The following is a 25384-nucleotide window of genomic DNA, read 5'->3' on the forward strand; positions in this document are numbered from 1 at the left end:
AGAGCAGGTCTAGCCTGTCCCTAGGAAGCTGGTTCCCGGTGATGGACTGGGCAAGGGCACGTTGAGACTGCACCGAGCCGGGGAGTGGCTGCAAATAATCTTTTCTCCTTACAGGCCAAGAGAAGCTCCCTCTGTTCCTTCTGGTGGATGCCCAAAGCTGCTTGCCATGGTTAGCGTGAAACAAGAAGCTCGACTTCCTGAATGGCGCATTAGGTCTCTGGTCAAAGAGGTTTAAGTGGTGCAGCTGTCACTGTCCTTGGAAGTCCCAGCGTTTGCAGCACCTCGTGGCTGCTGAGATCAAAACCTGAAGTTGGGTGCAAAGAGGGGAGAAACGTTCGATCTGTGATCTCTCCATCGCGGGAAAAAGAAGGGAAGGGAAGAGAAAGCTATGTAAGGTAGGTAGATAGGTGGTCCTCAACGTTCAACCACAAGTGAACCCAGAGTTACGGTCATTAAGCTGTTGCTGTTTTTAAGCCAGGCACCCATGAAATCCTGGCTCTCCCCACTGCAGTCATTACGCGGAGCAGGGGTGCCCCAGGGAACGGGGGAGGCCCAACTTGTTGAACAAATGGTTGTAAGTCAAGGACTACCTGTATTAGGCTTATTTCAGGTGTGATGTTCTGCCCTAAGCCACTATTGGGGTGAGTCATAGCTTGTTCCTAGGTACATAAACCATGGGTTGCAAACGGCGATAGCAAGGCTCACACGTCCTGCGGAATCACAAATCGCAGTCTAGTTTAATGGGCGCTGCAAAGTTAAGATATGAAAGCTGGAACTATCGGCCTACGAGTCCTTCTGCATTGTGGAAGAAAAAAGAAAAACGAATCACAACAGTAGAGGGTCACGACATAAGACTGAAAATCAGGCTTGTCAGATGCTATATTTTTTCTATCCTGCTCTGTGGAGTAGAGAGTTGGTCTCTGACAGAAGGCCACCTAAAGAGCCTAGAAGCATTTGAAATGTGGATTGACAGGCGGCTGTTACGTATAAGCTGGGTTGACAAGATCAGAAATGAGGAGGGGATAAGCCGCCTGGGAAAGCCCAGGGAAATCATCAAAACAATTAAAAAACGAAAATTAGAATATTTCGGACATGTGATGCGACACCCAGAAAAACACGGCATACTCCGTTTAATCCTCCAGGGAAAGATTGAAGGCCAACGAGGTCCAGGCAGAAGAAGAACATCGTGGCTTCAAAATCTAAGGGACCGGTTTGGACAAAACTCAGCAGCACTTTTTCGTGGGGCTGCTGATAAAAACAGGATCGCCCAACATGATCGCCAACTTCCGATAAGGGATATGGCACAAGAAGAAGAAGGGGGGGGGAGGATCCAACTGCAAGTGATTTGTCTTCCGTCTTACTCTCCTGCCTGCACTATGGATGAGGCTCCGGCTTCTTTCTCCTCCATCTTCAGAACCCAGACCCAGAATGAGATGCAGGTATGAGCTTTGCCAGCCCAGATCTGTAACCAGTTATCATGGGAAACAGGGAAGCCAAGCTGGGCATGTTTGCATAGCAACATCGCCCATCAGCATTCCAGTTTCTAGCACACCTGTTAGAACCTGTTGTTCCCTCTCCCCTTCTTCAGTCAAAATAAATAAAAGACATAAATAATAAGGTGTCACACCCTGTAGAAATGAGCAAAAAAAAAAAAAAGAATATGTAAATCTCGTCTTTGTTTTCCTTCTCTAGCCTACATGCCCATCCCAGGTTTCTTTAAGCAGATCACAAACCCGTTCTACCCACCGCTAAGCCTAGTTGAAGTGGTCTTTGCGCCAGCCGAGCTCTTAACTCAGGATCCTTCCAAACTGGGGTGGGAAGACTTCTTCTTCCAACCTTCAACGTACTTCTTAAAAAAAAGTTAATCGTGCTACGGATGAAAAGAACCCGTGAAAAAGACACTGTACGTTGGGCGGAGAAATGGGCCCAAAGGGGCAAAGTAGGAGATGGAGAAACACTTCCAGTTAGGACAGATTGTTTAGGAGACCTCTTGTTCATCAGACTGGCCGGACTACCTGCTATGTGTGCAAAGTGAAATGTCCATTTGAGCTTGGGTTGGGAAATGGAAGAGAACCGGTTATTTCTCCTGGAGAGAGAGACCTCAAAAAATCCGAGGGGGCTGTCCTTAGTTCAGTAAACTTGGAACCGCAGATCCTTCAGCTTTTGACCTGATTGCATGCTCTCTCTCGTTCTCACTTCCCAAGTCCAAAACCTTATTTACAATGGCAAGGAAACATGCAAGAGAGAAGGGGAGAGGAGGGAGGCCAGGACAGCAAAAAGGGGGAACTTCTCCAGCATCCCCTTAACCCAAGGCGGACCCAGTTCTCAAGACAGTCACACTTACACTGAAGGGCCAGGGGATTCCCCAAGATCTCCCTTATTTGGATTTGTTCCCTCTTCCACCCTGCCCTTTCCCGTCTCTAGCGCCCCACACTGATGTTACATGTCTTGCAGCTTGGATCCTTTTTGGCATCGGCTGTCGAGAGGCTCATCAGCTGATGACCACTGATCTCCCCCAGGACTCCTAGGCTGAGGTCAACTGGCTCCGTATAAATGATCTCCAGGATGACGTCCTGGGCATGACGGTAGACGAGCTCGCCGTCCTCCACGCTGCAGGTCAGGAACTTGTTGCAGGAAATGTCCAACTGGGGCAGTCGCTCCCGGCAAAAGTGGTCGCCGGCAGAACCTTTCGGCGCCAGCACCAGGACGACGTAATGGTAGGCAGTGTACATACAGTAGAAATCCGCGAAGTAAAGGTTGGTGTTGGGGCTGAAAAGGCGCTGCGCGGGCGCCTGGAAACGATATCGGCCGTAAGGGGAGTCTTGGGGAGGCTGGCCGGTGTTGAACTCAGTATTACAGCTGAAAAAGATGCCATGGAGCATGCCACTGGTGGGCGAGCCGTGGCTGCCACTGTTGTCCTTCAAGTAGGGCTTCATGACGTTTCCACAGTGCATTCTGGCCAGACGGGAGACACAGATCGTTAGGAAAAGGAAGAGGCTAGGATTCAGGCCAACCTTACATTTGGGAGGAAACCAAATCGGCATTAGGATAGGCCACAGGGAGGGGGAACCTTGGCTCTTTTATGACTGGTGGACTTCAACTCCCAGAATTCCTGAGCCAGCCATGCTGAGGGGAAAGGGAGAGGTTTCCAAGCTGAGCCATGCTGGCTCAGGAATTCTGGGAGTTGAAGTCCACGAATCATGAGGGGGCCATAGTTTCCCTCATGCTGGCTCAGGAATTCTGGGAGTTGAAGTCCACAAGTCATAAAAGAGCCAAGGTGCCCCCTCCCTGGGACAGGGTGTTAGGCCTTCATTGCTATAGTTCCACCCAGGCCTTCCATTTTCAGCAAGTGAAAACTAGAGAATGTTCATTAAACATTGTCTGAGAGCAGGTGAGGTGACTCAGGGATCCTCCATTTTCCTAGCTCAGGGAGGGGAAATCAGCATTAGCAGGGTAATTAAAGAATTAAGGTTTAAATTTAGAGAGACCTGCATGTAAACCCTATCTCAGCTACATAGCTTGCTAGGTAACTCTCAGCCAGGCATAGCCTACCTGTGCTGCAAGGATAAACATTAAGCAGAGCATTTTCAAGCTATCCAAACATTACTACAACGCTCATATCCGGAACCTTTATCTGGGCAAACTGGTTTATGGTAGGGCAAAGTTTTTTGAACTAAAATGCTAAATTACAGAAGGCACCCCAAATCCAGGTCCCAAGACTCCTTAGAATTGAAATTTGGCAAATTGTATAACCCATTTTATAATATAAGAGTTATAAACATTTTATAACACAATGCAAAATGTCATAAAAGGTTTCCTGTGGTCAACTGCTGATCTTTGACTATGCTATACAGCTCAATATGGGCTACCCACAAGGCAAATATATCTCTGAACATCACCCTCAATTTTTAAGAACTTTTCATTAGAAACTCTGCCGCTGTTGAAAGCATTGATAAAGGAAATTGGTAAGGAAATATCCCTGAAATGATGACCCAGGGGGGCAAGAGTTGTCTAGTTGTGTCTTAGGTTTTGGAGGAAGGATAAATTAAGTTCAGGTTGTGTAGTGATTATGAGAGATCATGTTATGTGCTGGTTCTAAGTTTTAAGCTAGGAGCAGGAAAGGATGAATACACTCTCTGAAGTTCAAAAGAACATCTGCAGGAAGTGATGTTGAAGTAACTGAAGCATGGGAAGAGAAAAATGAGATGAATTCTCTTAATCATGGGTGTCAAGCTTGCAACGTCACGTGATGTGTCGTGACGTATCACGACATTTTCCCCATTGACGGGACTAGGGTGGGCGCGGTTTCACATCTGCATCTGGCCCACGGGCCTGCAGTTTGACACCCTTGCTCTGAATTCATTGGAAGGACAGGCTAAAATTTAATGTCTATGTATCAGTATGGGAATAATGAGGAATGTGACTATATTCTCATTTCTCATGGAAAATTTGAAACAAGCTCTAACTGTAAAAGATAAGACACTGTTGGTACATTTGAAAAAAGTGGATGGATGGATGGATGGATGGATGGATGGATGGATGGATGGATGGGTGAGAGAACAGACGGATAGACGGATGGATATGAAAAAAAATGGATGCTATAATTAGCGTTTTCATAATGAGGTTTTCTTCTTCCTGCTCCAAGCTATGACACCAGATCAGAAGATTACAACCTGGGGTGCTGTTCTCAACCTTGGCATCTTTCAGAGATGTGGACTTCAATCCCCAGAATTCCCCAGCCATTCCCCATGGCTGGAGAATTCTGGGAGTTGAAAGTCCACACACCTGAAAGATGAAAGATGCCAAACACTAGATCTTAATACTATAGAAATGGCAACGGAAAGCTTCTAGGCCAAATCTAACTCTTGGAGTGAAGTCACTTCTCTCATCTCCACCTCCCAGCCAGGTTTTGAATCATCACTATCAGGAGGGGAAGAATTTGGATGAAGACAAGAGATTGGCAAACGGGTAGATGGTCATTATCACTGAACACACACCCACACCCACACATACACACACACACACACACAACTTGGTTGTCCCATGCATTCACGGATTACGCTTACCTGACGTACTGGAAATACTCTTTAGTGTGATTCCGATAGAAAACCGTGAACCGCAGCATCCGGCCTGAGGTGAGCTCAGCTTTCTCTTGCAGCTGAGCCAGATGTTCTTTAGCATAGTCTGCAAGGAACATTCAGAGGTTCAGATGTTTTAAAGCAGTTTTTTTTTTCATGCGACACCTCCGTGGCAAATTTCTCTCCCCCTCCCCTTCCACACGTCGCCTTCTCGTTGCATCTTTTTGCCTCGGGCGGGTTTCTCCTGCCTCCCTATCACTTCTCTCTCCTGGGTGGCACGCCCTTTCCCTCCTACACAGCCAGGCTTGCTGCATGGCAAAATCTGGATTTACCACTTTTCAGCACCCCTCGGCCTGTTCCAATTCCCACCGGCTTGGAGCTTGTCTTCCAGCCAGCTCAACCATGTGTGTTTTTTTCTCTCCTCGACTGCTTGGCTTTGAAAACTTCCAACAGTTGCGTGTGTGGCGTGCTTTTGCACGCAGCAAGGGCATTCCAAAAGTTGATTGCGCAAGTACTTAAAAGGCAGAAGAGCGCCCATTGGCAGATCAATGGAGAGAAATCGCTCTCTGTCCCAAGGGAATGAATGAAGAGGTTGGACGGCCACTTGTTTGGAATGTTATAGGTCAGGGGTGTCAAACTCAATTTCATTGAGGGCCGCATCAGCATTGTGGCCTACTGGGTGGGCGTGGATGGAGTGGGTGTGGCCTACTGGGTGGGCATGGCCAGCTCTACATCATTCATGTCAAGAGTGCCTGTGGGGGCCTGGGCAGGAGTGGGACAGATCTGAGGGTCTCTGGCAGAAGGGGTGGGACCGGGCAAGTGCCAAGGCATGTTCCACTGGAGGAGCCTCAATGTTCGGGGGGGGGGGGGGCTTATGGAGCTAAGACTGAATGCATTTCAGCATAGATGGCCACCACAAAATTGTACATTGGCTCCCGGCTGGCCTGGGCCAGGGCCAAGGTAGCGGGGGCCGTTCCCTCACTGTTTCCAGGATGGCTTCACGGGCCACATGAAACCACTTCACAGATCGCATCCAGCCTTCGGTCCTTGCGTTTGACATGTCTGTTATAGGGTCTCCTGCTTAAGTAGAAAGTTGGACTAGCTGACCTCCAAGGTCTTTTCCAAAAGGGATTCAAAGGACATTTTACCATTTGGGGGGATGTGTTAAGAAAGTTAGAAGATTAACTTATAGTTTGGAGTTGTTTGTATTTGAGTTAAAGTATTTTAGGGATTTGGTTATTGGTATAGTTGGATAAGCTTAGCTAGAATTTGTTTGCTTATTTTTTTAACCCTGTAATCAGTTCTGGGAAGTGAGGGGCGGAGGGTTGGGGTGGGGGGGAGGGAGGGAGGGTTATTGTATTGTAATAATAAATGTGTATAAAACTTTTCAAAAAAAAAGTTAGAAGAGTCTGGATTCAAATATGCATATCGATTTGAAGGATTTTAAAGATTAATATACAATCTTCTTTGTGGGACCGGTAGACAAACAGTTGGGAAAAAGTCATGGAACTTGGTTTTTGTCTATAACTGCAGCAGGATTATTGTTTTGCCCCCCCAAAATGGAAAGATTCAGCACTAACCACTATGGAGGAATTGCCGAGATGGCTCAGTTGACTTCTTTGATCAGGCAAAATCCCTAACTTTGTTGTTGACCGGAAAGCCCTTATAGACTTTTTGCACAAAACAGAAAAAAATGAATTTATGGTTTTTGATGATTAGACAGGATAGATTATAGAAAATGGAATAATACTGTGACCCTAGAGTTAGAGGTAAATTTATGATTGTACTTATAACTGCCCTGATGGTGCAGTGGTTAGGATGTAGTATTGCAGGCTAACTCTGCCCACAGCCTGGAGTCTGATCCTGACAAGTTTGAGGTTGACTAGCTTTCCATCCTTCCGAGGTTGGTAAAATGAGGACCCAGATTTTTGGAGGACATGTATGCATATTGTAAACTGCCCAGAGAGTGCTGTAAAGCTCTAAGGGGCAGTATATAAGTCTTAAGTCCTATTGCTATTGCTGTAAAGAAAATCAGAAGCTACTTCTTTGTACCTTTCTTTCTAATCTTCTTTTACTGTTTTTTCCTTTCTTGCACGTTTAGCTTTCTCTTTGATGTGTTACTTTTTTTCTTTGTCTTACTTTACATTAGTATGCATTCATTTTTATCTTCCTTTTAAAAAATGTTTAGCGAAAATTATTTTTAAAAAGAGAAAACATAAGTGGGTTTTGGGTTGCAGTTTGGGCACTCGGTCTCTAAAAGGTTTGCCATCACTGTCCTACAGTATGGGATTGCGGATGGTTTCATCAGAAGACGTTACAGTGGATTGTCTTGATCAGATAGAATGCTTTTGTCGCTCAACGTAATGCGGAAAACCTACTGGGTAGGCATGGAAATCTCCTTTTGTACTGGCCCTTTCTCTTGCCCACTCACCTCCTGTGCAGAATTCGACCGTCTCACTCCATCCAGAGACAAGGTACTCTCCATCACTTTGCTTCACCGCAGTCTGCACTGCCACGCTGTACTCTGTCCTGGGACTCAGAAACCAGTGGCCCCTCACCGTCATTGGCAGGGCCACTGCCTTAGCTACCAGCTTGGTAGGGACATCCTACACAAAGAAAAGAGCCAGGCTTTGTCAGCTGTTTGGCCCACGGGCTTTGCGGGACCAAGACTGTTAGAACATCATCAGATCATTGACAGTGAAAGGGAAGAGATTCTAAAGAAACCATACATGGATATCTAGGACAAGCCACCATGACATCACAGGTGTGTCATGATACCATTGCATTGTGACCAGAAGGAAATAACTCGCATCATGTATAGTTGTACACTTGTACAATCTGACATTCATATGGTGGAAAAACAGAACGGAGCCCAAAATTTAGGTTGTGAAGTGAGAAACTTGTTAAGGGAGTTTTGCCCTATTTTATGACTTTTCTTGTCCTATTTGTGGAGTGAATCATTATGGTTGTTAAATTAATAACAAAATGGTTAACTTTATTATTATTATTATTAAAAATTCCTGCAAACAGTTAACTAGAATATCAAAGGGAGAGGTCCATCTTAGACTTCTTCCAAACAGTACCATTTTGGGAGAGTATATGTGTGACATGTGCATTTAGGCACACAGATGCACAAACCAAGTGCAAGGTTGATCGCTTTGGGTAAAAAATAGCCTCTGCTAGGATTTGTTTTTTTAAAAAAATGAACTTTCCTGAAGTGGGTGGACTGATCGAACAGGAGACAGAACACTTGAGGGAACATTGCTTTTAAGAGGGAGAAAGGCCACATCCAACAGGTTTTAATATTCCTCTGCAGTGCAGTATTGTTTCCATGGCAACGGCATGCAAAGAAGGAGGGGGGGAAGCAAAGGAAACCATCTAACTGCAGGGAGGGGGGGGAAATAGTTAAATGTGAAGTAGCATTTCCATAGCAACTGACCCCACTAAGAAGCATCCAAATTAGTGACTCCATTTCAGAGGGGAGGTGAGCAAAAAGCCTCTCCTACAGTTGTTCACAACACGGTGCTATTTTGCTAATTTGGCTGGGGACAGTGGCATTTCGAAATTGCTTTTCCAGGAAGTCCTGGACTTGACGATCAGAATTGGGACCAGAATATCCACCACGAAACCAGGGGGCTGTAAAAGCAACCGATTTTATGACCGTTTCCTCACGATTGGAAAACAAATCCCTGCAGTTGTTAAGTGAATTACACAACTGTTAAGCAAAGCTAGCTTCCCCCTCTTGACTTTGCATGTCAGAAGTCAGCTGGGAAAGTCACAGATGCTGATCATCTGATCCTGGATTTTGATCACGTGACCGTGGGGACGCCAAAACGGTCATACATGCAAGAACCGGTCGTAAATCACTTTTTTTAGTGCCTTTGTAAGTTCAAACAGTTACTAAATGAAGTCGAGGACTACCTGTATCGTGTGTGTGTGTGTGTGTGTGTGTGTGTGTGTGTGTGTGTGTGTGTGTACACATCCAGGATCAGCCAACTTCAGTCAGTGAAAGGAATTTTAATTTCTTTTATGCATGAGACCAATCAAGGTGAGGGATCTGAGAATTCCTAAACGATGTACAACTGTAATTCCTAGCATCCTAGGCTCTGTGAAATGTAGTTCCATTGGAAGGATTGGATCTTATCATTCCTGAAAGAACCATTCTGGATATCAGATACAGACTTGACCGTGAGAAGGAGATTTCAAGCACTGTTTTTCTAATATATCAAAAGTTTAACAGATCTTGTTTTTCCTCTCCTCCTGGGTTTTCTGTTAATGGTTGCTGGTCAATTTCCAGAGAACATCATGAACTACAAATCATTTTTTTTTTATCAGATTTATTTTCAAGCAACCTGTGCAATACAAATGGGGCATTCCAATTGCCATTTTAGCTCTAATGATGAGAAAATTCCATCTCATAAATCTCTAGTTTGGTTTAGAAACTACAATTCCCATAGTTCCCTGGGCTGAACGAATCGCTAATATCCATGTTAAGGTCATAGTAAAAAATGCCCATGGAAGCCTCCAAGGAAGAAGTAGGTTATATTGCTCACTCTTCATCCAAATACTATTCAGATGGTTAGGGGTACATTTTAAAGCCCTTTCAGAACCGCAAGCACATAAATCACAGCAATAAATAAACTTTTAGCATCCCAAGAGTGGCCATGCTGGTTAGATATGAAACCTGGTTAGATATGGGACCCTGGAGGAAAAGGTTGCATGCATGCAGGGCTGAAAATGCAACAACTACAGTTTTAGGAAGACTGAGGACAGCTTTGCCCACCAGAGTTGCAGTTCAACATGGACCAAGTTGGAAGGCTCCCAACCGGCTGCTTCTAAGAAGGACTTGCACCAGCATGATCCAACAGGAGTAATAAAAAAAAAATAGTTGTGAAGCAAAGGAATGATCAAGGAGATGCCATAACGATTTCTGCCCGACTCAGCATGCCCTCATTTACCACTCTAGTGGCTTACCCGATGTTTGAACTTGTTGGAGCTTTTATTTTCCTTCTTGTTCAGATCGATGAAGTAGTGGGTGACCCTATCCACGTCTCCAACATCCATGGACCAAGAAATTCGGAAGGAGTCACAGGTGATATTGTTGATCTCGATGCTGTGCGGGGTGGACAACAGCTCCATGATCCGACCAATTTGGCTCCTACAGTTGTGACAGTGAAGAGAGAGTTATCCAGAAGGCTAGGTTTATAGCAACCTGTCAGGCCTAGCCCCAAGCAAGACATAGAACAATCCAGCCAGTTCAGTTCTTTCTTCAACCTAGAACTAAGGAGAAATTAACCTAGAGCTAAGAAGTTTCCTGAAGGTGAGAACAATGACCAGTGGAACAGTTTGCCTTCGGAAGTCGTGGGTGCCCCATCACTGGAGGCTTTCAAGAAAAACAGGACAGCCATTTGTCTGAAATGGTATAGGGTCTCCTGCTTAAGCAAGGGGTTGGATTAGATCATCTGCAAGTTCTCTTCCAACTCTGTTATTCTATGTTATCCTTTGTTCGCACCATATAGACAGAATCTTGCCAGATTAAACCTATACTATTGTATCCCTAATGGAATTACCCAGGGCTTTTTTTTGGTCATAGAATGCCCAGAACGGAGTTCCAGCACCTTTTTTGGATGGAACTTTGCAGGGTAGGCAAGACGGGTTGTATGATGTGTGTGAGTCCTGGCACCTTTTTTTTTTTTTTTTTTTTACAAAAAAAAGCACTGGATATACCCTAGGACAGGGGTGTCAAACTCAATTTCACTGAGGGCTGCATCAGCATTGCGGTTGCCCTCAGGGGGCTGGGTGGGTGCAGCCTACTGGGTGGGCGTGGATGGAGTGGGTATGGCCTACTGGGTGGACATGGCCAGCTCTACATCGTTCGCGTCAAGGGTGCCTGTGGGGGCCTGGGCAGGAGTAGGACAGATCTGAGGGTCTCTGGCAGAGGGGGTGGCAAAAATTCAAAAATTTAGCTCAGTAGCTAAGTGCCTTCAGTTCTTGTAGGCTGAAATGATGGGGAGAGGGATGAAAACACAACTGCCTGTAATTCTGCCCTCCCTGGAATTCAACCACTGCTTCTGAAACCCTTCAAATCTAATCCACGAAGCCAGCTTTGCAATGATACCAGTCCATAATTGCTATCTATTTGCTCCTGGGCTGAATTAATGCACTCTGAGACCCAGAGTTGCCTGAAAAACAGGTGCCACCACCTCCATACATTGACAGAGCAGATGCTTCGAGGTGGAGTCACGGCAAACATGAGCCTTGACAGGAAGAGGCATATTTTCAGTTTGAAGCCTAGGCAAAATAATCAAGAGGTGTTTTGCACTTAAGCATGTAAAGCATGTGAGGGAAGCTACAGGATCCTATCTAGTTTTCTGGGAACACTGAATTAACTGTTTCTTGTAACATTCTTAGGAAAGCAACATGGGGACTCTTGTTTCTATCACGTAGATAGCAATTTGACTTTTATCTTTGTGCAAAAAAAAAGGAAACCATTTTACTAGACGGCACAGCTTTAGTTAAAGTATTTTATTACACATGTATATTGCACATGTGAAAGCTGCAGCTGGCATGCAGATAACGTGCATTTGTACAATTGGGTGGAATACATCTCATCTATGCATATTGTATGGGAGTGGAACAATAAGCAAGGTGTGTATTTGGAACTTTGAGAACGTAGTAATGAGGTGTGTATTTGGAACTTTGAGAATGTAGTAAGGAGGTCTTTTTGACAAGAATGGGTTTGAGAGAAATCCATAAAGCAGCAATTTAAAGGAGAGTATTCTTCATATAGGGGCGCGATGGCTCAGCGGTTAAAGACATGGACCTTGTCAGTTGGTGAGCTGATGAGCCATGTTCGAGACCCAAGCTCTATGCAACAGGTGAGCTCCCGTCACTTGCTCCAGCTCCTGTCAACCTAGCAGTTTGAAAGGATGCACATGCGAGTAGATAAATAGGTACCACTTTGGTAGGGAGGTAAAAGCCTTCCATGCACCTTGGCGTATAGTCAGGCTGGCCACATGACCTTGGAAATGTCTTTGGACAATGCTGGCTCCCTCAGTTAAGAAACGGAGAGGAGCATCGTGCCCTAGAGTTGGACACAGTTGGACAGGGGAAATCTTTACCTTTTGTTCTTCATATGGGCATTTTAATTCTGGAATTATTTCCTTTCTACACAACTTTAGTTGACCTCCCAATTTTTTTTGCCCTCAAGACGGTCTACTTCCATATCAGGTCTTTAGTAGAATCTTTGTTTTTATATGGCTTCTCAAGTTTTGTTGTTACTTTATACCTTTTTTGTGTCCAGCCTTAAGGTTTCAAACACCTGCAATTCCACCTAGCTTTATTGCTTATATTCTATTTTTAATCCCTGCCGTTTGACGATTTTATAACAAGAAAAAAAAAGAGAGAGGCAACTCCTGCAGTTTAATTACCAACCAAACCAGCTGCCTTCTCAAAGAAGGAAATCAAGTTCAGCGTGATTTGCCTGAAGTAATCTCTGTTGGCTGCTTGTAATTATCCAATTGTCTTCTATGTGCTTACAAATGGATTGCTTTATGATTTATTTGAATCATTTGCCAAGGGTGGAACTTGATTAGCAACAATGTATGGATGTAGCTGTGTGCGTGTCCACCCACGTTCCCAGCCTTGCCAAATGAAATGGAGTCTTAGTAAGGCTGTTTTCGGGGTGGGGAAAGGAGCAAAGGGCTAGGTATTAACCTGGAGAGTTGATGCTGTCACATTGACTGCTACGATTGCCAAGCAAGCAGGAAAATGCAGACAGAATTGCTTTTTAACGCTGCCATCTGCAACTCTTTCCCACTGATGTACTTTGGATTTGTTCGGTTGGTTGCATGTTGTTGTTGTTGTTGGTTTGTAAAAGATGGGGGGGGGATGAAATAGCGACAGGGATTTCTAGCACTCGTAATGTACTGTAAGAGTAATTTTGAGGAACAGGAGGAAGAGCTACAAGCAAAATAATGTCAGATAAGGGCAATCTGAGGCCCAAAGCAGAAAAGTAATTTGGGAAAATGCTGCAGACTTGACCCAGCCCAGTTCTCCTGTAGATAAAGGAAGGCGGGGGGGGGGAGATTCTTTCAAACTTACAAAATTCTGTTACTATAAGCGTCTAATAAAATTAATTTTAGTATTGACAACTTTGGTTTCCAAGTCTGGCCAATCTTAAAGGAAGAACAGGACTGGAAAAGCAAAGAGTCTCCTAAATCAACAGTGTGAAGAAAGTTAAGGCCAGAAGCCAGGAGACCAAAATCAGATATGGATTGCAAGGAGATCAAACCGGTCAGTCATAGAGGAGATCAACCCTGACTGCTCTTTAGAAGGCCAGATCCTGAAGTTGAAACTCAAGTACTTTGGCCACCTAATGAGAAGGAACGACTCACTGGAGAAGAGCCTAATGCTTGGAAAGATTGAGGGCAAGAGAATTTTGATCATGTGACCATAGGAATGCTGCAGTAGTCCTAAGTGCGAGGACTCGTTGTAAGCAGTGGCGGGATTCAGCCAGTTTGTACCACTTCGGCAGAACTGGTAGCTAATTTTTGGTTGCCCAGGTCCAGAACGGACTTCCGGAAGCGGCATCCATGCAGAGAACCAGTTGTTCCCATATTTGAATCCCACCACTGGTTGTAAGCCACTTTTTTCGGTGCTGCTGAAAACAAAGGAGTGTGATCTAATCCAAGTGGGAAAAAATTTACAAGAAATACTAGATTTGGAAAAGAAATGTTCTATTCTGTATCGTGGATGGCACTTTTGACAAGCAGTTTGCTCCAATCTAAATTTCTGTGTTGCAACATGGCAAATCAGCATTTTTTTAGATGTTCCTGCCACATGGATGAATACAGCAGAGCCAATTATGGAGAATGTAAAGCAACACTTGTGAATGGTGGAAGGTGGGTGTTTTTTTAAATACATATACATTGGATCTTGGGATTCAGACAAATTCACGAAGCAACCTTGGGCAACTATCTTTCAGATACAATATAGGTAGCCCTCAACTTACAACAATTAAGCTCAACATTTCTGTTGCTAAGCAAGACAGTTGTTAAGAGAGTCTTGTCCTATTTTATGACCTTTCTTGCCACAGTTGTTAAGTGAATCACTGCAGTTGTTAAATTAGTAAGTGAATCTGATTTTCCCCATTGACTTGGCTTATTGCAAAAGGGAATTATGTGACTTAGGAACGTCACAACCATCCGAAATATGAGTCAATTGCCAAGTATCTGAATTTTGATCGCCTGATCGTGGGGATGCTGCAAAGATCATAGGTGTGAAAAACGATCACAAGTCACTTTTTCCAGCACCGTTGTAACTTCAAATGAACTGCTGCAAGTCAAGGACTGCTTCTACGTTGAGCTATATAAGGGGAATAATCGTCTTACCCCTCCAGGTTTTGCAGAGAAAATATTTTTTATAAAGCCACTGTTATGTTCTAGCAAACGTAGGAGTTTGGGACATAACAGTCCCTTAACGGACGTAAGCCAATAAAGTGGCAATGTTTCTCAGCCACTGAATTTTCATGGCAGGATTAGCTGGCCTCACTAGCTAATTTCTGCCTGTCGCAGTGCTGCTAATGGCACAGGAATCCCGTTGGGTTTGCTAGGCACCTATCATGCCAACAGCGGTTAATCCTCCTCGCAGAATACTACATAACGATAAAGGAAGTAATCTCATTAGTCTGGAGGCAAGCTTAAAAGGTGAAAAGCTACCAAAGAGAAGTTAAAAAATAGAAGCCTTTTATTTGCTCTTTAGAAACAAGAGCTCGGGAATGCTAATACGATGAAGCTCTTCCCCCTTCTGAAGTAGAATGAAGTAGTGAAGCTCAGAACAACAAACATAGAATCGTATGGGCTGGAAGGGACCCCCAAGGTCTTCTAGTCCAACCCCCTGCTCAGGCAGGAGATCTTATACCATCCTGGTCAAATGGTTATCCCGTCTATTTTTGAAGACCTCCAGTGATGGAGCCCCCACAACTCTGGAAGGCAACCTATTCCACTGAATAATTGTTCTCCCTCTCCGAAAATTTCTCCTTACTTCTAGGGTGAATCTCTCTTTAACAAGCTTCCACCCTTTACTTTTTATCCTGTTGTCTAGTGTTTTGGAGAATGTCGACCCCCCCCTCTTCTCTGTGACAGCCCTTCAAGTACTGGAAGACAGTTATCATGTTGCTCCTAATCCTTCTCTTCAATAGACTAGATCAGATCATGCTGGCTCAGGAATTCTGGGAGTTGAAATCCACGAGTCATAAAAGAGCCAAGGTTGTCTACCCCTGGACTAGATATACCTAGTTCCCTCAATCGTTCATCCAGATCTTACTACCTCTGTTGTTCTTTTCCAAAAGTTTCATAAGCTTTTTTGTATTTTTTCCAATTTTTGGCAAGTGTCTGCTGTATTAATTTCTTCGACTTTCTCTTTAACTTGCAGCAGTGCTTGTGGGTTTGACGTTGCCTGACAGAAGTAGTTTTGCGGGACTGCATAATGGGGTGAGGAATGTAATAAGGGTGAGTAGAGAGCCCTTGGAAGCTGAAGAAGTTAAATAATAGCTGAAGAGGGCAAGATTTAATCTTATCTCTACCTTGAATGCTCTGAGAAAGGACACTGTGTTCTCTAGCTTCTACAGCTGGATTCTCAATCACAATACTCAACACTTGACAGCTAGTTTTAACAAACTGTTCCACAGAAAAATGAAGCCAAGGTGACACCTGGCACCCAGATTAAGGGCTCTTTCACAAAGCAGCTTAAACTGCTGCCTCCTGCGTTGAAAGTGACTGGAAGAAAGCAGTCTTAAGAAATCCCTATCTGGATTTCAACCCTTTCTTCAGCTTTGGCAATGAAGTCGGTCAGGTGTTCATTCCAGGCTGTGATCACCATGGGCTCCGACTGGTAAATTCCTTGCTTCCTTATCCCTTCCTTATCCCTTCCCATTCTTTTTGGTGGGGGGGGGGACTCTGAGGATATACTGTTTCCATTAACAGACTTTTTTGTATGAGCACCTTCCGTTGACCCAATGTGACACCTTGCTTATTCTTGTCCACTGCATCTTCCAGTGACCCCAGTGGGATGGGAGGAAACCACTGTTTTGCTACTCTTACCGTCATGCTGTAATTATATGTGGGAAAGACCTTGGGAAATGGGGTGAGGAGATGCTCCGTAGGGAACTGTCAGATAAGAGACAGCATAGCCTGTGGCTGGATAATGGGTTGGGCAAGAGGCTCAGAAGGGACCCTCCCTAGTTCCTTGGGCTGTACAGGAGATGGCGGGGAAAAATGTAGTAGTTTCAGACTTGTAAAACTGATTTCAGCCTTCAGGGTAGACCAGACAGGAAATAAAACCCGATAAGCTAATTAGATTTATTGTAAAGCTACATTATCAGAAACATGCAAGTCTAAGAGTACAATTCTGATCTGCCATAACAACTAGAACCTTTACATTCCTACATAGTTTACCCCAACTCCAATCCCTGCTGAAGAAGACCTCTTATCCTTGATGGACTTCCTTAAACCATCTAGATGCCCAGTGTATGAGGCCGGACCTGATCAGTTAAGCTTCGGTCTGATCTTGTAGGACTTTCGTATGAAGTTCAGTGATTGGGACAAATATTGCATTAACAGGGAAAATCCTTCTAGATCAGGTCAATGAGTCTGGATTCCATGGCTGTCCAAGAACCTGGAGAACACCTGCTGGTCAGAACTAACAATGCCGGAGTAAATAATGGCCTTATGGACCCAGAGTAGCTTTTTCTGTTCATCAAAGACCTTAAGGAAATGGAAACTTAAATTCAATACTGTTCCCCTGTTATTCAACATAAATGAAGGCAGAGACAGGCCCTTTCCATTCCAGCGGAACGTAACCTAGGCTGTAGGCCTACGACGCAGGTTGGAGGAAAGCAAGAGGCGAATCTGGTTCAGGGAAGTGACTTCAAAATTACAATCACAGCAATGAAGGAAGCATTCAGCCACCATCCATCCCAACAGGCAGATTGCCATTTGATTACTCTGGCTCTAAAGACAACATTATTTCAACCAGAGGGACTGATCCGATGGGTGAGGCTCCTATTTGAAGAAGACAAGCCTGTCCGCCCCTTGGCTTTAAGGGGAGAGGCTTCTGGTGAGTAATTTCCCAGGGTAAAGTTCCTTCTCCTTTCCTTTGCTTTTCTAGCTTAACTGTGGAGTTGTAGATGTGGTGCAGCTTGGACCACATTCCTGACATCCAGTCCCAAACAATTTACTTGATGAGAGCAGGAAAGGAAAATTGCAATGAGATGCCTGGAGGCAAGATGAGAAAGAATGGATGGAAGCTAATCAAGGAAAGAAACAACCAGGAATTAAGGAGAAACTTCCTGACAGCGAGGACAAATCAGCATAACCGACTGTCTTTTGCCTGTTCCCATGAATATTGCAAGGATGTAATTGTTCTGTTATCAGGAATCCTAAAGGAATCCTGAAAATTATAATTAGATTATGACGTTGGTTATTATTGCTGAAAGAGCCATAACCCATTCACTCAATTACGGCGGTCCTGGACTTAGAACATTTTGTTTAGTGACCATTCAAAATTACAATGACATTGGAAAAAGGGCTTACGACCATTTTTCACACTTACGACCGTTGCAGCATTCCCCACGGTCATGTGATCGAAATTCAGACGCTTGGCAACGGACTCGTATTTATGACATCTGCAGTGTCCTGGGGTCATGCGATCCCCTTTTGCAAACTTCTGACGAGCAAAATTAATGGGAGAATCCAGATTCACTCGACTGTGTTAATAACTTAACAACTGCTGAGCTGCTCTCTACCTTTTAAATCAAAGAAAATCAAGGCAGGCCAGTCTTGAGTTTCTTTTTAACTCTCCCTTTCAGGGCCAAGTCGGTATTTACCTAAGGGCTATCAAAACCCTCTTTCAAGACCATGTCCACATTCCTCTACAGCTCCTGACGGTTATCACCCAAGTCCACCAAAGAATCTCCACCAATCCAGGGGCTGCCCCAAAGAAGAAGGAGTCAAGCTATTCTCCAAAGCGCCTGAAGGCAGGACAAGAAGCAATGGATGGAAACTGATGAAGGAGAGAAGCAACCTAGAACTAAGGAGAAACTTCCTGAGAGTTAGAACAATTAATCAATGGAACAACCTGCCTCCAGAAGCAGTAAATGCTCCAACACTGGAAGTTTTTAAGAAGAGACTGGACAGCCATTTGTCCAAATTGGTATAGGGTTTCCTGCCTGAGCAGGGAGTTGGACTTGATGACCTCCAAGGTCTCTTCCATCATCATCATCATCATCATCATCATCATTATTATTATTATATCCCCAGAAGTGATGTGGGCCACCATCACTTCACCTGTTAAGTACTTGTTCCACTGCTATCTTGGCTCTAATTGCATCCATGATTCTGTAACTTCGTTGTGTTCATCTCCCATATTCCTGAGTCAAAATACTGCCAATTATTTCCTTATAGGTTCAGCTTTTCTCTTTCAACTTTCTCCTCTTTTCCTCTCCTCCTCTCATGAATAACCACTCCTGCAGCAGGATTACAGCTCTTTCATGTCAAATGGTTTCCTCTTGTGACAGAATTCAACTGATTGGAACTTAAACCTCCACTGGTCTAATAAATCCATCAGAGGATTTCTCCTTTTGTGATAGCAGCTAAGCTGCAAAAGGAAAAACATCTGCCTTCACAGAGAGCTAAACAAAGTCTTATCTGGCTCTCCCAGGCCCATCTTTAAGCAAAAGAATTCCAGAGCTCCGTGTGTTTAATGGAAAAGATGGAACAATTGGATGGATCAGATAATCAGCAAGAAACAGATTGCTTGAGGAGCAAAAGTGTAATAATAATAATCTGTCAGCAACTTCCATAATCATAGCCTTCCAGCTGTAGCAAGCTTTCCAGCTGTTGAAACACCGAGAGGTTAAAAATCCATATAATCAAAATCGGGGATATAAAAGGAAATGGAAAGGGGACTGTTACTTATCTGAAAATACAATGAAAAAGAAGCAATGTTGTTTCAGGGTCTTGCTGAAGCTAAGCAATTCTGGATCGGATGACTTACCTATGTCCATCCTCTAGAACAGGAGTGTCCAACCTGGGAAATTCTGGAAGTTGAAGTCCACAAGTCCATAAGTTGCCATGGTTGAACACCCCTGCTCTAGAGCCTGATGGAAGTCACTTGAGATGAACAATGCAATACAAAAGGACTGCTTTGAGGGACCTGAAGGATTTATGAGACTGACTTCAACACAGCTGGAGACCACATGGAGGAAAGTTATCCTAAGTGCGCAAAAGTACCTGCCCCAAAACAAAACAAATAAATCTCATACCTTTAGGAAAAAAAGCAATCGTCGTTAAGAGAGGAGAAAAAATTCCGCTCAATGAGAACGGAGTGTTCCCGGATACAAAATCCTGAGTATCTGTTGAGGGGGAAGCAGAAAAACAAGAGCAGCAGAATAACCTGAAAAGGGATGTGGCTGGCTAATCAGAATGCCAACACAAACATGCTTCTCGCGCTGTTTTGTTGAAAAATGCTTGCCACCTCACATTTGTTAGACTTTCTAAGGAGCAACAGGTATATGGTTTGTTGTTTGTCCACAAGCAAAGTGGCATTTATTCATTACTCCTAAGCTTCGTTGGGCAATGCATAGTTAAAGCATGGAGAATTTTGAAAAAACAACTCTAAAATTCCTCTAACTCAAATAAAATGCTACATAATAAAGCAACCAATTTCAAGGCAATCTAAAAATATCGCAGAGGTTAAATGAACTTACGCACACAATGCTGCAGCAGCAACGCACATTGGATTAAAAGAAAGACAACGTGAAAAGAGCTTTGATACTTCCAGACGGATATTCTAGAACTGAATGGCTACTATTAAAAAGACGTGCAGCGCTTAGCATTACATCTAACAGTATGAACAAGAAGCATGTTTGTTTTTCCTCTGTCATGGAGCCAGTGGATAGTTTGAAGATATGCTGCCTCTGCCCTGAAAGCTATAAACAGATTACGACTTTTGGCCTCTCCTCTTGATCTATTCAAGCTTTCTAGCCATTGATTTCTGGAAGATGTTCAGAATCAAAATGTCTCCTTTCTACAAGATATTTGCTTGGTTACAGAGGAGCAACTAGGATGAGTTTATTCTGCTTATCCTTTCGATCACACAGTTATTTCCAGATGTAGCGTCAAATTCTATGGTATTAGACTGGATCAGATCCCTGCCCCACCTAGTCCAGCAGTCTGCTCTCACAGGGATTGTATAAGGGGTTTCCCAGCAGATGGCTTCAGAGACAGTCCCACTGCCATTAAGGCTAATAGCCAATCACTCCCAAGACTTCCATCTCTTCCATTTTTCGAAGCTAGCCAAGCTGATAGCCTACCACATCCAGCTTGTTTTCTTAGCAGCACTATGGAAGTGATTTGCAACTGTCTTCTTCTGGGATGGTTTTCAACTTCTCAGTCTAGTTTACCATCTTGAGATTTCTAAGTGGTCTCCAATCCAAGTTCAACAGGTCCAACCCTATTTAGCTTTTCAAAATCAGACAAGTCAGCTAGATGTTGCCACGTAGCTGAACTATTTTTTGGCTTACCTCGCTCTAGCTAGTGAATTAGTAATTTCAGGCAATTCCTTTGCGTATTTCCCTGTATTGGATGCGATCACAGTTTGGAATCCTTGACAACGAGCTCCCATCAAGAACAACTGCAGGATCCTGAGATCAAATGATCACAATCTGCAATCTTTGCTCCCAACTTCTAGCAAAAAAAAAAAAAAAAAAGGCTTGGTAGGGAAGTTGGATTCACTTTAGCAACCACGTGATTGACGAAACAACCGCCAAAAATATTGTAAAACTAGGTCTGACTCCACTGACGACATCGACTGATGACAAAAATTCTAGCCCCAAATATGGGCATAATTGAGGACTACTTGGATAGCAGCTGGTTTTAAATCTATAACCTCTAAGTTACCAAGGAATCGCTTGCTGAACTAAAATGTGTAGCGGTACTACCCCTGTGGATAATGGAAAAAAACATGATGCTACAAAATGTATTTCAAAAAATACGCTAAATCAGTATATCTAGGTTAAATATCATTGCCTGCATAAATGTCCAAATCTTTCATGCTTATAAGTGAATACCACTTGGAAGTCAACTTCCTCAGAAGCAATTAATTAGGCTAAATGAGAACTTAAAAACCTAGCAAAGGCAATCCTGAGGCACCAGGAACCAGCCCTGAAATCTTAGCAGAGTTGTCTTCTACGGTTCCTGACCAAGCACCTTTGGAGTTAGATCTGGGACAGCCACGGGCCATAAAAGTACAGCCATCTCTGAACTGAGCATCAGAAGGCGGACAGATGGAGACTTCCATGTTGCTTGGTGAAGCACCCTCAAAAGAGTGGCCTGCAGAATAGACTCTTGCTTCCCAATAGACAGCAGTGTAAACCTGCCTGAGGAACTTCATCTGAACCTGAGTAGGACATCCAGAGTTTCTGCGATAAAAGCCTCAGCCAACCTCCTTCCACAGCTGCAATATTTCTTGAGTTCCGATGCTCTGAATGTTTTGACTTCTGCAACACCAGACATCTTTATCATCCCACGCTAATCAAATAGCTGATGTGTACCCTTGAAAAACTCTCCCTAATGGTTAGTCAGAATTGATTTAAATTCCAATTGGTATCTTCTTCCTTCGGATGTCACACAAAAACCACAGCAGCAAATGCTATCAAATATTTGTGTGGTCCTTTTGGTGTCCCACGCCCTCAGAGCTGACACCAGTCAGAGCATAGAACAACTCAAAGCAGTGCAAGATCAGAAGCCATGGAGCAGGGATCCTCAAACTTGTCCACTTTAAGACTTGTGGACTTCAACTCCCAGGATTCCCCAGCCAGAATTCCCCAGCATGGCTGGCTGGGGAATTCTGAGAGCTGAAGTCCACAAGTCTTAAAGTGGACAAGTTTGAGGACCCCTGCCATGGAGAGACCTGGCCCATAGAATCACCAAGAGTCAGACATGACTGAATGTATATTGTCATCGCCATCATCACCCAGTGTCCCAAACCTCCTAATTCCAAAACTCATTTTTATCCGAGAGAAAGGCTCATAGCTTTGATTCTCTCTGCGTGTATGCTTTCTTGAAACCTCTATCATATGTCCCTCTTCGCCATCTCTTTTCCACCCAGGAAACCTTCCCAGTTTGGATATCTTCCAGAAGTTCTGAAACTTCTATTATGTGTCCTTCTTCATCATCTCTTTTCCACCCAGAAAACCTTCCCAGTTTGGATATCTTCCAGATGTTCTGAAACCTCTATTGTGTGTCCTTCTTGGTCATCTCTTTTCCACCCAGGAAACCTTCCCAGTTTGGATATCTTCCAGAAGTTCTGAATTCCATCTCTCCTTGCCCCAAAACCTGCTGCCTAGGAATGACGAGACTTTCCGGTTCTACCTATCTGAAGGAAAACCTTGAGTCAGGATTGATGTTCTGCAAAGCCATTCAATGTCTGGGCCTTTCTGTGCACCTTTGGTAGCTTGACCAACCAGCTTACAGACATCCCTCTGCTCTCAGAGGAAGAAATCAGATTCCAAACAGATGACCCAAATTAGCATGCCAACGTGAAGATCAGCAGAATACATGGGGAAGGCTCTGAAGAGGAAATTAAAAAAAAAAATGCTCTGAGAGCTATTGCAAAAGGAACTCAAGGTGAAAAAAATAAGAAAAGGGATGTGCAAAGGCAGCTCTGGTTGATGGACGGACTTATTCTCCTTTGTTTTCTTTGGGGGTGGGGGATATTGCTCCTGCCCAGGGCCCCTCCCAAATGACATTCCTGCCCTTCCCCACCAACACGTCTGCACAGCGGTTAAGCCGCTCCCTTGCCAGGGTGCTGAGCCAAACCGGAGAGGTACAAGGCGGTGGGGGGGGGGGGAGAGAGAAGCAAAAGAAATAAGCTTCTGCCACAGCAAGCTGTTGTATTCATACCACCTCCCTGGATGGTCAGGAAAAGCAGGTTGAAGTGTCCCTGCCAAGAGACGGTGCCAAAAAAAAAACAGACTGATTCAGATCCTCAGCAGCAGGCAGCCCACCAGCAAGCCCACACAGCCGCCTGCTTCCCATTCGCTCACGTGTGCCCAAATGCCGACATTCCTGACTGTCACGTGGAGTGGCACAGCTCCCCCACCCCCGGCAGGCAGTCCTCCCTTTAGATATCAAAACCAGGCAGGCATGCGCACACATACGTGTGTGCACGCGTCCAGGTGTCCTCAAGGGTTTTCTCCCAAGTCGCAGGCAGAAACATCTGGATCTTCAACTGCCCCCCCCCCTTTTGGCTGCTTTCAAGAAAGTCTCTTTTGCAAATACTCTGTTTGCCAGAGTCGAGTGCACCACCAGGACATCGATACCCGCCTCCAGACAAAATCTAGAACGCTTCCCAAAGCCTATCTATCTATCTATCTATCTATCTATCTATCTATCTATCTATCTATCTATCTATCTATCTTCTCTCTCTCTATCATCTATCTATCATCTATCTATCATCTATATCTCTCTCTATTATCTATCTATCATCTATCATCATCTATCATCCATATATCTCTATCTATCTATCTATCTATCATCTATATCTCTCTCTAATATCTATCTATCTATCTATCTATCTATCTATCTATCTATCACCTCTCTCTATCATCATCTATCATCCCTATCATCTATCTATCTATCTATCTATCTATCTATCTATCTATCTATCTATCTATCTATCTATCTATCTATCTATCATCATCATCTATCATCCATCTCTCTATTTCTCTATCATCTATTATCTATTCATATCTATCTATCTATCTATCTATCTATCTATCTATCTATCTATCTATATATCACCTCTCTCTCTCTATCCCCCCCTCTATCTATCAATCATATGACACGTTTATATCACATTTCGGTAAAGACACAAGAGATAAAAATACAAAATATGAAATATAAAACCTAAAGGATTATAAGCATATGCCTAGTTTTCAAATATATACATTTTTGCTTCATTTGTCACAGCCAGGAAATCAGCAAAGTCTCCATTATAGGCTCTGTTTGGACCAGTCACCCATTCTCAGACCAACCCATGTCAAAAGCTTGTCGTTGTGGGGAAAAGAGGAGGAAGGAGGACTATTAGGTATGTTTCCTGGGTTTATTTATAAAAATAATAAAGGCGGAATATAAACACAATAAATGAAAACAGAAGATTCCCTGAAATATATCTGAAAAACAGCTTAAGCAAGCGAACCACATGGAGGAACCGGTTCAAAGGCAACGCCCCGTTCTCCAAAGCCATCTGTAGCACATTTTTGTGGATTGGGGCTGCTCCCCCAACCCTGGAAGAATAACGGCCCCTTTGGACATATAGCTGATTCAGTAAAAGTCAAGATTTCTCTGTTCCTTGTGGAGATACCATGGTTTACTGTGCAATGGCTGCTTCTTCAGGTCCACCTCCATAGTGCAACTTGAATGTTCTCACCTCATCCTCAGAAGTGATGGTAAAAATAAAATCGGGATTTGGAAAGAAGCAAATCACCTGTTTAGAGGTGATTAAACAGGAGGACTTCCCCAGTTCTGACTTCACTTTCACGGCATGCCTGTGGCAGGAATCTGTATGGATTAAGTCCAACGCGCCTCCAGGTTGGCAGATTTGAGAAGGCTGGTGTGAAGGTTTACAGAATTGCAGAATAACAGAGTTGGAAGGGATCCTGAAGGTCTTCTAGTCCAACCCCCTGCTCAAGCAAGAGACTTTACACCATTATGAACTAATGGCTGTCCACAGATCCTTTCCACTGATTAATTGTTCTCACTGACAGGACATTTCTCCTTAGTTCTACACTGGATCTCTCTCGATTCAATAAGCTTTAAATCTGGGTTGCTGATCCCTAGTCTGGAAACAATTCAGGAACTCTAAGGAATTGGGAAGACTTGCAGTGAGATTCCTCTCTACCCAGACATGTGTCAGTTTGGACAGACTATCAAATGTTTTGATTATGAGCCATAATATTGACTTGTGTATTGCAGTGGTTGGATGGAATGTGTCTTTATTTGTTAGTGGAGTCTGTAAGAAAGGATAAAAGAGATGGAAGGGCAATGATATATTGTAGAGCAAGAAAGAAAAAATACAAAAAGGTAGTCGTGATGGTTTAAAACAGAAGTCCCCAATCTTTTGGGCGCCAGGGAACGGTTCCATCGAGAGAGGTTTTTCCACGGACCTACAAAGCGGATGAGGCTTTGCTTGTTTGTGTGGACCGGTTGCTGGCATGTCGCAGCTAGGTACCAGTCCATGGACTG

At 43.9% G+C, this 25384-nt stretch overlaps 1 protein-coding gene and 1 long non-coding RNA gene across 2 annotated transcripts in view; one reads left to right on the top strand and one right to left on the bottom strand.

The window, feature by feature from the left end:
- Positions 1–1208: 1208 nt before the first annotated feature.
- Positions 1209–25384, bottom strand: part of LOC120312918 (phytanoyl-CoA 2-hydroxylase interacting protein) — a 29108-nt gene continuing 4932 nt past the window's right edge. Inside the window, exons 2-5 of the mRNA XM_039354262.1 lie at positions 10053–10236; positions 7510–7684; positions 5067–5184; positions 1209–2955 (exon numbers count right to left, since the gene is read on the bottom strand). Coding sequence (XP_039210196.1) covers positions 2421–2955; positions 5067–5184; positions 7510–7684; positions 10053–10217 — 993 coding nt within the window. The 5' untranslated portion in view covers positions 10218–10236 and the 3' untranslated portion in view covers positions 1209–2420. The remainder of the gene's footprint in view (positions 2956–5066; positions 5185–7509; positions 7685–10052; positions 10237–25384) is intronic.
- Positions 10925–25113, top strand: LOC120312919. The gene is made up of 2 exons (XR_005557991.1): positions 10925–15971; positions 24110–25113. It is a non-coding gene; the product is annotated as an uncharacterized LOC120312919 (long non-coding RNA).

Source organism: Crotalus tigris, unplaced genomic scaffold, assembly GCF_016545835.1.
Source record: "Crotalus tigris isolate CLP2741 ecotype Arizona unplaced genomic scaffold, ASM1654583v1 scf7180000018549.3470463, whole genome shotgun sequence".
NCBI classification, from domain to species: domain Eukaryota; kingdom Metazoa; phylum Chordata; class Lepidosauria; order Squamata; family Viperidae; genus Crotalus; species Crotalus tigris.